This window comes from Littorina saxatilis, linkage group LG5, assembly GCF_037325665.1.
Source record: "Littorina saxatilis isolate snail1 linkage group LG5, US_GU_Lsax_2.0, whole genome shotgun sequence".
NCBI lineage: Eukaryota > Metazoa > Mollusca > Gastropoda > Littorinimorpha > Littorinidae > Littorina > Littorina saxatilis.
The window spans coordinates 48,592,169-48,609,011 of NC_090249.1; the positions used below are offsets into that span (position 1 = coordinate 48,592,169).

The 16,843-nt window shown below is 43.4% G+C and overlaps 1 protein-coding gene across 1 annotated transcript in view; it reads right to left on the reverse strand.

Moving 5' to 3' along the window:
* Positions 1-4,766: 4,766 nt before the first annotated feature.
* LOC138967344 (NACHT and WD repeat domain-containing protein 2-like) overlaps positions 4,767-16,843 on the reverse strand; it is a gene marked incomplete in the record, with an annotated part of 65,724 nt that continues 53,647 nt past the window's right edge. Inside the window, 9 exon segments of the mRNA XM_070339868.1 lie at positions 4,767-6,918; positions 7,428-7,442; positions 9,720-11,017; positions 12,660-12,932; positions 13,565-13,720; positions 14,103-14,256; positions 14,510-14,787; positions 14,987-15,388; positions 16,080-16,274. Coding sequence (XP_070195969.1) covers positions 6,849-6,918; positions 7,428-7,442; positions 9,720-11,017; positions 12,660-12,932; positions 13,565-13,720; positions 14,103-14,256; positions 14,510-14,787; positions 14,987-15,388; positions 16,080-16,274 — 2,841 coding nt within the window.

The window sequence follows — 16,843 nt, forward strand, 5'->3', positions numbered from 1 at the left end:
GAGAGTTCTCGTGATTGTTTTAATTAAAAAACTCATTCATAAAAACTAGAGACTAGGTTTCTGGTCAAAACGAATGATTAATCTGCTGTATCATTCGCTTGTCGGAAAGACAATCGGCCTACGCGCTCCTCTCTCAAATATGACCTTCTCTTGTCTACTGTCTCGGAAGATTTATTCTACTCCCAAATAGCACTTCTTAGCACCTCTTATGACTCCTTCGTCCTCTAGAATCCCGTACCCACACCAAATACGAGCTGATTTGGTGAAATAAAGCACATTTCTACTTGCAAAACCCATCGAACAGCCATTTCCGGTGCTCGATCGCGGACATTTTCAGCTTTGAAGGATATTTACGGGCAAATATCAATCGCTCCCTGACTTTTTATGCATCGAGAAACAAATTTAGTCATCGCTGAATCAGTAGCTTACCTTAAATCCCGACATAAATCAAACAATACCTAGAAAACAGACAAAACTTGCCTTCACACGTGTCATGAGCGGCATTCGGCTTCTGTTCGGCATTTGACCGGTTATCCCCCGTGATAAGTGTCCCTGTCCCGAGGCGCATTCTGTTCAGTAAGTGGTGGTTATTTGCGTGGTGTGAATTGGTAATGTTGTGATGTATTCATGTAAAAGCGAGTTATCAAACAATGATTGACAAAGCTGTCAAATGATTATTTGATATTTTGTTGTTGTCATTGTCCTTATTTGTGTTTAATGTTTGTGTTGATCATTTATTTTTTATTTGTTTTACACCATCAGACCTGAAGAACAACGTGACACACAACATTTTATTGGTGTTTTTTTCCTTGCTTTATTTTATTTTATCAAAATGAAACTTTTAGGCAAGAATGTTAGGATTATAGGCAAAGTGTAAATGGCATCAGAGTGTCGTTCTGAGATTACACAGACTGGGTGTGTGAAAACAGTTGCTATTCTTTTAAGTATTCGATCGGTGCCTCTGATGAAAGTCCACCCCCTGCTGTTCTGCTCTTGCATGGATTATCACTCTCTCAGTTGTTGTACACAACACATGAACTAATACTGAAATTACATTCAGAATGAGAAGCACACTAGAGGAAGGAAAGAAGCGTCTTGCTTGGCGATGGAATGTCGAGTGAAAAAGAGCGAGAGACGTCTGGTTATAGTCTATGACTCTCTGCTTGCTGAGGTCAATACTTGTCCGGTGCTGGACTAGGGATGGACAGTTAAAACGATAGGCGCTTGATATGAACATTATCTTATGGACAATATGATTCTAATACATAACACTTGGGACAATCCAGAAGTGTCCTTACCTTGCATGTGACCCTTGAATGATAGGAAAACTCTGGTAAATTTATTTAACCAACAGTCAATACTTGTCCTCACCTAGCACTGAAATGTTTAGCTAGCCTTTCGGATTTTTATTTTAAAAGACGAATTTGACCCTCAGTGACACAATTAAAATTTCATTAGACGAAACACACACGCGCATTCACACGCACGCACGCACGCACACACACTACAACTCACACACTCACTCCAGGGGCGGATCACATTAATATTAGGGGGGTCGGGGGGGGGGGGGGTCCACATTTCTTTAAGGGACAATCAAGTTCGACGACACGAAGCGTTTAGTTGAGGGCGCGAAGTGTTCGAACCTCTTCGGGGGTCCAAGGGCATGCTCCCCGGGAAAATGTTGATAAAACAAGGAAAATGTTGATAAAACAAGAAAAATGGAGCAATCTAGTGCAATACACCTTCCAAAAAGTAAATTTTAAGAAGACGAATTTGGATCAAAACAAGGACAATTGATCGATCTGGTGCAACCTGAGCCAACAAATTACCCAACTACTTTCCTCCCCCGAGAACATTTTAATAAAAATCAAGGAAACTGGAGCAATCTGGTGCAATTTGAGCCATCGGTTTTTCTTTTTTCTCTTTTTCATTTTTATTTCATTTTTTAGGCAACCCCGGACATCCCTGCCGCCCCCCCCCCTGGATCCGCCCCTGCACACACACACACACACACACGCACGCACATACACACACACACACACACACACACACACACACACTTACACACTGCCAAACCAGTTATCATGCATCATTACTGCAACTTGTGGTTATACATTCTAAAAACCTGCTTCAGTCTTATGAAAGTCATGGTATTGTCGGACCCATTGTCAACTTCTGGCCGACTTTGTCTCACAAACCTCCGAAATAGCTTTCCAGTGACAAAAGTCTGTTGAAAATCGGCGGAAAATAGGCCATGACTGTGGACATGACAGCACTTTGGAACTCCCACTAGGCAGAAGGGAGATAAGTTGCCATGCTTCCCGATTGGCACAGTTGTGTCCCTTGGTGCTTAATACCCATTATTCCTTGACCGGGATTAGTCCGATTCTCTCGCGTATCAGTAAGTCTTATAGCTTTCAAATCTTCAATAAATGTACATCCCTGTAATGAGAACGTTTGAGTGTATTAATCTTAATGGGCGGTACTCTATTACCAGCACTGTGTTTGCCTGAATACGAATACGAATACGAATACGAATACGAATAAACTTTATTGTCATGAAACGTAGTGTTTATAAGACACGGGAAGATAAATAACCAAATGATTACATTGTTTCTTTTTTTTGGAAGCAATTATATACAAATTCTCCCAATTTAGTTTGTACTTTGTCTACTTGCAAAAGTTGACTTGGTACATCATATGAATATATAGGTAGATTAATTTCACTCATGAAAGATTTTCGTAATTGGTTGTTTTCTATGCAGTTATCTAGAAAATGTATTTCATCTTCTATTACTCCACATGTTTCACATAATCTATTTTCCCTAGGTGTATTGCTGTATCTACCAGTTTCAATTTTCAGGTCGTGGGCACTTATTCTCAGTTTACACAACGATTGTTTATATTTTCTTTGTTTTATGCATAACAGATATGGTTCCGTTTTATAATTTGTTACTATTTTTTTATAAAAATTTAACTTTGGTGAATTTCTTATTTGACCTTTCCAGAATTGTATATATTGGAGTTCCAATTTTTGACATATAACATATTTTAACCTTTTGACATTAAAAGTGGATTGATTTTTCCACACATGATCTAATCCAATGACTTGTAACAATTGTTTTACAAATGATATCCATGGATATGTTTCACTGCCTTTGGTGTACATAAGATTATATATTTTGTTCAGATGAGATGTTTTTGGAAGATCCAATATGTGTAACCAGTACGCAATGATATTACATATTATTGTAATGCTAACTGGGAATCTTCCTAATTCTCCTAGTACTGGTACTACCATAGTTTTCTTATGTACCCCAAGAATTTGTTTACAGAATTTTGAATGCACTTTTTCATGTTGATATTTACAAGTCATGCATTCTTTAAACATTTTTGATAAATCTAATAGTTCATTTGTATTAATCTGGTGTGGAAACCAGATTTCTGCACCATATGTTGATATTGGTAAAATCAAACTATCATACAATTGTAACACAACTTTTATGTTGATATCAGTTTTACGGAACGTTCGACGTAAAGCATGAAGTGCTTTGTTTGCTTGTTTGCTCAGATGATCTTGTGCTCTATTTAGATTGCCGTTTTTATGTAGTACAACTCCCAAATATTTATATTCTTCAGCTGTTTGAATAATGTCTTCTCCACAATGAAAATATATTGGCACCTTTGGATCTATTTTTGAAAATACTATTACTTTGGTTTTGTCTCTGTTGATCTGTAATCCCTATTTTTGGCAATATTCATATAAGTAATCTAGTTTCCGCTGTAGGCCTTTCTTTGTAGATGAAAAAATAACTAAATCATCAGCATATAAAAGACATGAAATTCGATCATTAGAATGAGTTTCAATTTTGGGGGAATCATTATCCAACAAGTTTTGTGTAATATCATTTATGAATATGTTGAATAAGGTTGGGCTTAATGTATTGCCCTGATGTACTCCTTTTTTCACAATTAGTTCCCTACTGTATCCATCAGAGGATTTTACACAAACTGTGGCATCAGAATACATATTGTTGATAATCTAAAAAAAATTTCCTGTTATTCCTATTCGATTTAATTTTACTAGCAATGCATCATGCCATACATTATCAAATGCTTTTTGAAAGTCAACAAAACACCCATACAACCTGCCATTTCTTAATTTTAGGGCTTGATCTACAAGTTTCTTAATAATGAATATTTGATCTGTTGTTCTATTGTTTTGTCTGAAACCAGCTTGCTCTGGAATCAATTTATTTTCCCTTTCTAAAAATGCGTTTATTCTTATATTGATGATAGTGCTGAAAACTTTCCCCAGTGTACTAGCTAATGTTATTCCACGATAATTGTTTGTATCTGTTGGACAACCGCCTTTGTATAATGGAATATTTACACCATTCTTCCAATTTGTTGGATATACGCCTGTCATAAATACGATACTAAATATTTTGTGTATAAGTGCTATTAAATTTGGAAGACTCGCTTTAATCATTTCATTAGTGATTAGTGTGTGTGTGTGTGTGTGTGTGTGTGTGTGTTTGTGCATGTGTGTGTGTGTGTGTGTGTCCCCGAAAAGAGCTGCAGGAGTAGAAGGAAAAAGGCAAGCAGTAAATATCGTTGTCAGTGCAGAGCTGTGACGTGTCTCACACACACACACACACACACACACACACACACACACACACACACACACACACACACACACACACACACACACACACACACACACACACACACACATACACACTAAACAGATAACATTTCTTCAATTTTGTAATGTTTAATTGTTCATAATACTCTGCAATTTTAACTTTAACGAGTAAAATTAAAATATTTTTTTTTAAATCAAGGAAAGTTAAGCTTCTTATACAACTTGCAATTTCTTCACATTGTACACCAACAACGTTTTGTGTGGATGTGGAACGTGGTGACAACGTAAGAGCACTACATTGTTTGGCGTTAACATTTACTGGACGAAACGCATTTGCTCAAGTTGACACAAATTGATCGATACTGTGGTCACACAAGGCAACTTTTATAGATTTTTAGGCAAAGCATGCAGTTTATGCAGAATCAATCGAATGTCTACAAATGTTTCGACAATCGGGGCACATGTCAAGTTGGGAATGGCAGAATTGGTCAAAGATAAAATTGCATTTCAGAGGATTACTTTCTTTTGTTCTTTTCTCTAAAAGAAAAAAACACCCAACACAACCAAATAAAAAACAAGTCGCGTAAGGCGAAAATACAACATTTAGTTGTAGCCCGGTAGCTCAGTTGGTAGAGCACTGGACTTGTGATCGAAAGGTCGCAGGTTCGAATTCGGGCCGGGACGGACACGGGTCAACTTTATGTGCAGACCCAGAGACGGAAGCCCTGTCCCACCCCCGTGTCATCACAATGGCACGTAAAAGACCTTGGTCATTCTGCCATAAGTGCAGGTGGCTGAATACACCTAAACACGCAGACACCTGGGTAGCGCGACTCCGTTGCTGCTAGCTTTCCACTGGGAGGAAGCGACCCGAATTTCCCAGCGATGGGACAATAAAGTAATGAAAATGAAAAAGAAAATGAAATGAACTCACAGAATGAAACTGAACGCACTCTGCATTTTTTCCGCAAGACCGTATACTCGGTAGTATCATCTGTCCACCGCTTGTTCTGAGCGTGTTTTTAATCCAAACATATCATATCTATATGATTTTGGAATCAGGAACAGACAAGGAATAAGATGAAATTGTTTTTAAATCGATTTCGGAAATTTAATTTTAATCATAATTTTTATATTTTTAATTTTCAGAGCTTCTTTTTAATCCGAATATAACATATTTATATGTTTTTGGAATCAGCAAATAATGTCAAATAAGATGAAATTGTTTTTGGATCGTTTTATATAAAAATAATTTTAATTACAATTTTCAGATTTTTAATGACCAAAATTATCAATTAATTTTTAAGCCTCCAAGCTGAAATGCAATACCAAAGTCCGGCCTTCGTCGAAGATTGCTTGGCTAAAATTTCAATCAATTTTATTAAAAAAATGAGGGTGTGACAGTGGCGCCTCAACTTTTACAAAAAGCCGGATATGACGTCATCAAAGACATTTATCGAAAAAAATGAAAAAAACGTCTGGGGATATCATGCCCAGAAACTCTCATGTAAAATTTCATAAAGATCGGTCCAGTATTTTACTCTGAATCGCTCTACACACACACACACACACACACACACAGAGACACACATAAGCCTACACACATACACCACGACCCTCGTTTCGATTCCCCCTCTATGTTAACAAGTAGCCTAGGCTAGCGTATTTTTCCCTCTTATCTTCTTCTATTTTTCCTGCTTTTTCTTTGCTTGGTCCTTCTGACGGCAGAATTCCAGGTAACATCACAGACGGTTGTATATCACAGATATAAACAGAACATTTGTAGTAAATGAAGCGGCTCCAGAGCAATACATTGCGGACGGATTAACAACAGCAGTATTTTGACAATTTGTTGATGTGGCCGTTCAGGGTGCATTGAATGCAGAATGCAAATAAATTAAAACTCTTCAAATCAATGTACACATGTTTTAGTTTCAGTTCTAGAAAATGACAACACAGGAATAGTACGTAATGTGCTTGCGCATTAACAAAACTACCAGAATTAAACTCGTTTATATTTTGGAAATTCAAACAGGTTTTAAATAACAGACTACAGGATTATCAAACCACAGAATTACTATGACAATAACTATACAACTGATGGAAGATTTCCTAATGTGTGTGGGAAAAAATGACAACGGATAAGAGAAGATCATCAGCTAAGACTGCGCAAGGCCAAAACGTGAGCAACTGATTATTACACGCCATTTCTAACCCTCTCCCACTGGCCTCGTTCGTTCAGGAAAACGCATCGACAGGGCTCAGGTCTGTTGATAAAACGAATAGATATGTTGGTCTAAACAATGTTTAAGAGCTAACCGACAAGCACATTTTCCAAAAATCTGCCCAAACAGAAATAACAGTAAAAATAATACCAAAATGCATAAGAACAAACCCAAAAACAACATGCATCGAACGTGTAACAAATCACTCAAAAGAATCAGTCAAACGCATTTACACATTCACTCTCTCTCTCTCCCTCTCTGCGAACACACATTCACACAGGCAAACGCACACACACAGCTAGACTTTTGGAACTCAAATGTATCACGCTTTATCATGTCTATGTAGACGAAAGTAATGACACAAATGAAAAGTAAACAAAATTCAAAGCATATATTTCAGTGAGGTGGCAGTTCAAGAACTGTTACGGGTATACAGAAACAAGAAAAATAGAAATAAAGTGAAAGAAAGTACATTCAATTTGCAACAAATCTGAGTTCTAAACAAAACATCACAGAACTCTTTGTAGACATTTTGAGTAAAAGAACAATACCTCAGGAATGGGGTACTGAAACAGAAACAAAATAAAAAATATTGAATGATTTCAAAAACTGAAACTTTAAAACAATGTACAATTAAATATACCTTAAAACATGTTAACAAGGTATAACAACCTTTCTGTCGTAAAATAGGTGGGTTTTTTTGTTTTGTTTTTACATTGGAATAGGCCAGAATCGGATTATAGATTAACAGAGAGAAACAAACTCGTCAAAACTTAACGTATAGAACCTCAACCCTCATGTATGACCAATCTCAAGTTATTTTTAAAATAAATGAGTCAGTCTCTTCCTTCTTCTTCTTTGTTCATGCGCTGAAACTCCAACGGTTTTGACGTGTACGACCGTTTTACATCCCGTCTTTCAGGCAGCCAGACGCCGTTTTTGGGGGATGCAGGCTGGATATTTGATGTTTCTATAACCCACCGAACTCTGACATGGACTACAGGATCTTTTCCGTGCGCACTTGGAATTGTGCTTGCGTCTACACACGAATGGGGGATAAGGCACTAGCAGGTCTGAACATAAGTTAACCTCAACCCATCAGGCGCGGCCGGGATTCGAGCCTACGATCTTCCGCTTGGGAGGCCGGCGCCTTATCCACTATAGGCCGTTTCCCCGTCGTCAGTCTCTTTCACCTTTGACCAACATGTCAGGAACTCAATCGGTCATTTGATCTATCCAAGCTAGTGTGATCGGTCTGTACATATTTTAAAATGTCAGCGAGTTTGACTTCCAGCATAAATTGTATTGTCATGTAAATGTCATGATGTAAAACGGCATGACTATAATACCTTAACACAAAATGTGGAAACCAAATCAGAATGTTAATACCTGCTAGGAACTATTTGAAAATGTGAAATCATATTACTGTACAGTTGTGCACTAACACTTCTGAACTATTTTTACATACATGTGCAATATCATATCACAATTCTGACTGATTACAACAATGAACTATTTCGTTGTGATGCTGCAATGGCATTTTGGCACAATCCATAAATACAAATCAATAACCATATTTAAGTGTATTCATTCATACTCTGCCCACAAACAAACAAAACAATCAAACATGAAACAAACGAACCAAATGTAACTTGAGAACAGTGCCGTAAGACGAATTCAACCCGGAGCTCCAACCAAATCGGTTAAAGACAAAACCAAAATCTTTCATTCTCGCGTCCCTTTACTGTCCTATTCCGCCGAGCATAGCTGATTTATTTCTGCAATACAACATTTTCAAAGACACACACAGGCCAAAGAACGCTTCCCAGCTACACCATACGATTCACTAATCCAACACAGCATGACATCAGTACCATTTTTGGAGGACGCATGCTGGGATAATGTGAGGAAGGAATGAAAACTGAGAATGTTCCATTAGTCTTATTGGTCATTAGACGCCCTGCAGACCATTGTTTGAATACGATTTTCACTCCTACTTTGTATGTGTGTAGGGGGAGTGGGGGGGCAGAGACATTTGGCATTGGGAGAATGAAAGACTCACAAATCCTCTCCCTCTCTCTTTTGTGTTTAGCGGGCAGTTTGGACGGTTATAATATCTCGTGAATAGTGTATGTTGTGATACATTTAACGCTTAAACAAGCCCACTAAGACATCCCCCCCCCCCCCCCCATTCCTAAAACTTTTTTCTTTCGCCTTTGCGGAGAGAAAAGAACCAAGACAAAAGAATAATAGAAATACCAACGAAAACGAAAAGTGCCTACCTATATGTTATTGTATTCAAGGTGTGTGGTTTTAGTCACAGAACAGAAAAAATCTCATTCAGAACTTCCGAATGTCATGCATAACACAATTTGAAACCCATAACACGATTTGAAACCCATAACACAACTTGAAACCCATAACACAACTTGAAACCCAAGGTCCAGCGAACATGTGGGTACTCAATCGTTTCATTTTTCGTTGGTTGGTTGTTGAAGTTAGTCTCCAGAACCCATTGGCTCACAGAGGTATTCACATCAGCAGGAACAATGTTTGTGGTTATACTGATGTAACACATTTTGTCCAAACATATATTAACCCATCTCTGCCTCAAACATCTAACATTTCCCAAATGTTTATCAAAACGCTTTCCTCGTATTCAATACAATTCGAGACGTGAACGAGGGCTCATCACAAGAAAAATTTAGCCTTAAAAAAAAAACCACCAACGAAGAAAAGCAAAACGAAACAAAACAAAACAAAACAAAACCACCAAGACAAGCCACTACATGACGGCGCATGCTTGCGACTTCTTGGTGTTGAGGTACAACATGGTGTCTGACTTGGGCCTGAAGCGGGGCACGGGCTTGATCTGCCTGAGGATCAGTCGGTCCTTGCTGCCAGGGGTGAAGGCGGAGGGAGGTCTGGAGTAAGGCGGGGCTGACGCGGTCTCCACTTTGTCCCACGACCTGGACAGACGGCCATTCATCTCGTCGGCGGCTCCGTCTCTCACCTGCCGGCTCTTGATGCTGGCAACGGCGCTGCGGGGGTTCTGGTCAGTCCCCGGGTCCACGATGACGTAGGAGGCGAACGTCCCGTCCCGACAGCCCACCAGCAGCGTGCGCTGGTCCGTGCACAGGGTCACGTGACAGACGGGCGCGTGCACCTCGCAGCGGGCCAGGAGAGCGGCGTCCCCCACGCGGAAGACGAAGAGCTGGGACCCCTTGTAGTACACCGCCACGGCCCCGTCCAGGGCCAGACACTGGGGAGGGGTGTCCGGGGGGTGGGGGATGTGGCCGGCGATGGCTGTGTTGTCCGACAGGTTGTAGATGCACGAGGCCTCGTCCATGCACACGGTGAAGTCGGATGAGAAGACGAGGTGCGGAGGGAAGGGGGTGTCCGGGGCGGGCTGCATGAAGTTCATGACGAGGATGCAGCCCTCGCGCACGTCAAGGATGAAGAAGCCGACCTGCAGCTGGTCCTGCTGCTTGTCCAGAGGGGCGGGCGGCGCGGAGGACGCGGCCAGCTGGGAGACGTCCACGTTCTCGCTGCTGGGGGACGGGGTGGTGGAGGGGGTGACGTTGTTGTTGACCTCCTCCACAGCCGGGGGAGGCTGGCGGCAGGTGACGACGACGGCAATACAGCTCTCCTCTCTGAGACATGGCTCCACGCTAACAACGTCCTCCATCACGTCCTCCAGACCCACGCTCTTGGCGTCGTAGCAGGTCCGCTTCATGGCCTTGGTCATGTCGAAGACCACCAGGCACGGGGATAAGAACTGCCCGGTGCGGTCGTTGTATCCCAGAGCCGAGGAAAGAACGAGGAACCGGTCGTCCGCCGTAGCCACGGGCGGAGAGCGCACGTACTTGCACGCGGCGGGGTTCTCGTGCACGCTGTGCGTGTCGCCGATGAAGTGGATGATGCTGATGTCGTAGGGGCTGTCGAAGAAGGGCTGAGGCTGGCTGAAGTAGACGATGGAGTTGGCTGAGTGGAGTGAGAGGCAGTGTCCCGGGGAGCGGCCCCACTCCTTGATGACCTTGCGCTCCGTCAGGTCCCACAGCTTGCAGGCCGTGCCGCTCACTCTGGGTGCCGTCACCACCAGCACCATGTGGCCTGAAGGCGTGATGGCCATGTCTTGCACCTGCACACACACATTCGCTTTATTGGCACTGGAGACCTCAAAGTCAAAACATGAAGCAGTACGAAGTGCATGCTGTGGTGCACACACACACACTGACTTTATTGGCACCTTAGCCCTCAAAATAGGAAGCAGCACGAAACGCATGCTAGAGTGATTTCTCAGAGTTATTTCAAAACTGAGAAGACTTCTTTTGCACTGATATTCGAACACTTTCAATCAATCAATCAATCAATGAAGCTTATATTGCGCATATTCCGTGGGTACAGTTCTAGGCGCTCTGCGGTGATGCCGTGTGAGATGAAATTTTATACGGCCAGTAGATTGCAGCCATGTCGGCGCATATTTACCTTTCACGGCCTTATTCCAAGTCACACGGGTATGGTAGACAATTATTAACTGTGCCTAAGCAATTTTGCCAGGAAAGACCTTTTTGTCAATCGTGGGATCTTTAACGTGCACACCCAATGTAGTATACACGGGGGGTGGTTCGGACACCGAAGAGAGTCTGCACACAAAGTTGACTCTGTGAAATAAATTTCCGCCGAACCTGGGATCGAACTCGCGCTGACAGCGGCCAACTGAATACAAATCCAGCGCGCTACCAACTGAGCTATATCCCCGCCCAGAAGCCTATGTTGCTCTTTCTACAACAATCAAGCAGCCTATAGCCTGTCCTTAACTCGGCGAAGTCGACTACGCAGAGTATACTGCGCGAAGCTGGCCGCACGAAGCATTAGCACTGAGTGTTCGGTAACAAGACTGCGCGAAGCTGGCCGCACGAAGCATTAGCACTGAGTGTTCGGTAACAAGACTGCGCGAAGCTGGCCGCACGAAGCATTAGCACTGAGTGTTCGGTAACAAGACTGCGCGAAGCTGGCCGCACGAAGCATTAGCACTGAGTGTTCGGTAACAAGACTTCGCGAAGCTGGCCGCACGAAGCATTAGCACTGAGTGTTCGGTAACAAGACTTCGCGAAGCTGGCCGCACGAAGCATTAGCACTGAGTGTTCGGTAACAAGACTTCGCGAAGCTGGCCGCACGAAGCATTAGCACTGAGTGTTCGGTAAAAAGACTTCGCGAAGTCTTCACGGAGTCGACTTCGGGCTCAATTAAGGGCCGCCTCTAGAGCAGTTAACAACAATTCAAGCCTATTTTCTAACAATGCATGCTGGGATGATTTCCCGAAAACACAGATTTCAGAACTGAGATGACTTCATTCGTGTAAGAGGCCTGTTGCTTTCTACGACACACAGCCTTAGGGCAGCACCAGCAATTCAAGTCGATTTTCTGACAATCAGACTCGTTTTACTATAAACAGTTCACAAGTGATATTGAAATGAATACCAGTCTAATAATTAACGTACACTCGAAACTGAAGTGAACACCCTTTTTGTAACACAGTGTGACAAAGTACAATGTACACCAAATATGAAGTTATTCGCTGAACAAATATGGGAGCTATTAGCATTTTAGAGGGTGGCACTTTTGGGGGGTCACATGCACCTTTTACATAGTTCTACTAGTGTTTACCATGTGTGGCACATGTACTATGTCACACTATGTTCAAAACTGGCAACAGTAAGGGTTATAAAGTGGAACACTTCTGTTCAGATTGCACATGTTAAACCCTAAGGGCCACTCACCTTGGAGTCATGCGTCAGGAGGTCAAGCATGGCACCGGACCGCATGTCGATGACCCCGACCTCGTCGCTGTCGCAGCACTGGACGTAGGCGATGGTGTTGTCGCTGGTGGTCAGCACGCGCTGCACGGGGGCGGTCAGCTTGTCAAGAGTGTCCACCTTGCGCGTGTCCGTCTCCACGTTCCACACGTGGATCTGGCGGCTTTTGTGGATGTGGGTCAGCAGCTGGGCGCGTTGCTTGCACACTAGCAGGGAGGTGATGATGCCGATGGGGGCCTGCAATCAACAAAGCAGTATTTTAGTCTATCTGGATGAGTTGCACGCGCTGCTAGGACACTAAGGGGGAGCTGATGATAATGCCCACGGGTGACTGCAGAACATGCAATGTCAAGACAGGTATTTCCCGAGAAGAATGAATCCTTGAGCACATCTGTTTCTGGCTTGCATTTTATTTGGGGAAGGGGCAAGTTAAAAATAGCCATGGAAGAGGGAGTCATTTGGCTATCAGTCAGCTCACTGGTAAGCTCACTTGCATGTTAGACCCTAATGCTTCCGCGCTATACCGAGATATAGAACTTATCAGTGGTTGGCACCAAGCGAGTTCGCAGCTGCTGTGTTATCTCTGCTGTGGGGGAAAGGATGAAAGCTAAAAATAGCTCAGTCTGCCTGCAGCTAAAGAGACAGAAATGAAGCCTTGGGAACAACCGTGGGAGCCTCACAGAAACGTGTACCTCTCTTTCGTAAATCAATCCAAAACAAGTGAAATGGTTCTGTATTTATGCTATACTTGCAGGTCCAAGGCCTTTCAAAATGTCAACCAGTAGGTCCGACCTCTTGCAGATCTCGTTTTCAACATTTTCTGATTTCAAACGTTACAATATATCGTTAGTTACTCATTGATTTCTGACCTGTATGGTGGTGAGGAGCTGACCGGTGGCGATCTGCCAGATGTAGATGTTGCGGAAGATGGTGGCGATGACATTGTCGCTGTCCCTGGTGAAGTCGCCCTTGGTGAACACCAGCTCCTTGTAGTGGCTGTTGGGCAGTCGGAACTCCTTGGGCACCTGGGCATTGCAACACACGTCACAACGGGCCAAATCCGAAAATTCCGATCTCATACTGTTTTTAAGAGCATGTTTGTAAGCTTAGCTTGTTGTGCTCCATTGATCCAGTTGATTGTAAGCAGTATTGGTATGTGTAATTCTTCGAATGAAATTGTTTAAACCAAATGGACCAGGTTAACATCTATAAGAGTAGGCTTTTGCCATCGAAGTGAATAGTAGAAATGTTGGAGCAACTTCTGTCAACGAATGAAAACAGATTACACACACACACACACACACACACACACACACACACACACACACACACACACACACACACACACACACACACACACACACACACACACACACACACACTCTCTCTCTCTCTCTCTCTCCTCGCCTGTTTTGGTCTGACGAAGTGCGCCACGATCTTCTCCGTCGCGCGCCGATGAACGACAAGGTTCTGGTCGGAGCGAATCAGCACGTACATGTCATTCGGCGAGATCGTCACTTCTCTGATGGCGTCACCTTGCAGCACGTCAGACAGGACAACCCTGTTGTCATCATATCCGTATTTAGAAAACACTGAAAGCGGCAAGCCAGATTTTGCATTTGAATAATAGACTAGCAAAGCATAACCATATGCCTGCCATGTAATCCTCTGAGCAAAAAAAAAGTTAGATTTTCTCAGATTTTCTGTTCATTAGTTCTGTAAATGTACCCCCATTTTGAGACTTCCTCCCTTTTAAGACCCGATTTTCGTGAATTTTTGGGGGTAAAAGCGGGGTTCCACAGTATCAGACTTACCTGTATGTCATGTCGACCTGGCCCTGGTTGAGGTGCAGCACGATCATCTGGTCGTTGAGGGGGGTAGCCAGGAACGCCCTCAGGCCGTCCGCCGTGAAGGTCAAGGCCGAAGGCTTGTGCAGAACGGGGACGGTGCACACGTGTTGGGCGGTGTAGAGGTCGTAGATCAGGAGGAACTCGTTGGAGTTGCACATGACGTGCTGCCCGCTGGGGGTGATCTTACACATTGTGGATTTGCCGTCCAGGCTGACGATCTGGAGCATTGTGCAGGACGGAACCTGAAAGTGAATACCGTTAAGCTAGTTACAGAGCGCGATCTTCTGACTCAATCTGAGCCCACCAGTAAATGTACCACTTTATCATCGTTGTTATCGATTATAAATTTAAAAAGCCTTGTCATGACAAGCAGAATTAAACTTAGAGCTGTTTTAGCAGAGATACGGACATCATGGTAGAGAAGCTGCAGTTTATAATGACCTCGCTGATGAAGAGGATACTGGTGTCAGCCGTCTCCACCACAGCACACAGCCTGTCGTCCGTCAGGCACAGCGGGCCCGCCTTGTACTTGTCGCCTCGGATCGTCACGTGTCGCAGCAGGATTATCTGCCCCAAGAACTCGCCGCTGCCCGAGTCGTGAATCTTCACCGTCTTCTCGGTCACGTGGTCCACAATGGCGAAGTAGCGACCGTTGGGTGTCACGTAAAGTTCGCCGTTGGAAGCGATGATGGTGTCCTTGACTTCGCCTGTCAGCATGTCGAACACGTAAACCTCAGGTTGGTCTGTTTTCTTGCAGAGTAGGAAACGCTCGTCGTACACAAGGCCGAGAAAATGTGCCGGGGTCGGGCAGTCCAGAGTGAATTGTAAGGACGACCCGGGTACCTGGGATAGAACGATCATTACAAAATTATGACGAGCTTACTTTAGTAAGTGGGGTCCTGATATGGCCTATTATGGTCCGCTGGACCCGAAAAGCAACAGCTAACTAACTAACTAACTTTAGTAAGTGAAGTCTAATTGTGATTTTATCGACCACAATGTAGAGGGAAAAGGGATTGCATTAATGTTTCTTTTTCTGCTTAATATTTTCTCTTTGAATGGAATGTGTAGCTCTCAAATCTACATGAAAATCCTTGGATGAAGACTGATCTCACTTGCTTGAGTTTCATTTTCTCTTACATAGAGGAATATCAGTAACTCTCACTCACTTCTGCCTTGAATGCCGAGTGCTCCATCCTTTCAATGTTTGATCAAGGGGAAAACAAAAATGGTAGGTTATTTGGAACGTTTAATTCATGACAAAACAAAATTAAACGTTCAAATAACCTACTATAGTACTATTCTCCTTTTCTGACTCTGAATGTTGGAATGTTAGCAGTCTATCTGGATTTGGATATCTTTTCGAGCAACCAAAGTTTATTTCGCCATGTCTTCTGAATGCTTGAACCCTGGTTTTGTTGTTTTACCTGAATAAAGTAGATTAACCAACCAACTCTAATCCTGAAACACTGGTCAGAGTAAACACACGTGTATTCACCCTCACAAAGTCATCCCCACTTTGGCTGACACCCACCTGTTGATAAGAAAAATTTGGCAGCAGCGCGCAGTGCTTGAGGCCCTCGATGTCACAGCTGCGGATGAGCGCGCGGATGGAGACGTGGGTGGCGTAGTACGGCAGCAGTCGCCCTGTGATCTCCGCCGGCAGGTTGTTGATGTCCTTCTCGATGGTCGGAGCCGCTGCCCGTAACGCTTCCTGGACCAACGTTGCCTGCCACAACAACACACACTTTCAGTAGAATGTCAAATTTCTAAAATCCAGAAACAAATGGACTGCCAACGTTCCAACATTCAGAATCAAACAGCAAGAAAGGTACGTTATAGGAACGTTTAATTGTGACTAAAGTTGAACACAAAACGTTGTGTTTGTTTGTTTGTTTGTTTGCTTAACGCCCAGCCGACCACGAAGGGCCATATCAGGGCGGTGCTGCTTTGACATATAACGTGCGCCACACACAAGACAGAAGTCGCAGCACAGGCTTCGTGTCTCACCCAGTCACATTATTCTGACACCGGACCAACCAGTCCTAGCACTAACCCCATAATGCCAGACGCCAGGCGGAGCAGCCACTAGATTGCCAATTTTAAAGGCTTGGGTATGACCCGGCCGGGGTTCGAACCCACGACCTCCCGATCACGGGGCGGACGCCTTACCACTAGGCCAACCGTGCCGGTCCCACAAAACGTTACAAAACAAGAGTCAACACAAGAAGCACCCAGGCTGTTAACTTCTGGTATGGGTCCAAGTGGAGGGATGGTCTTCGCCCAAAGACCACAGCA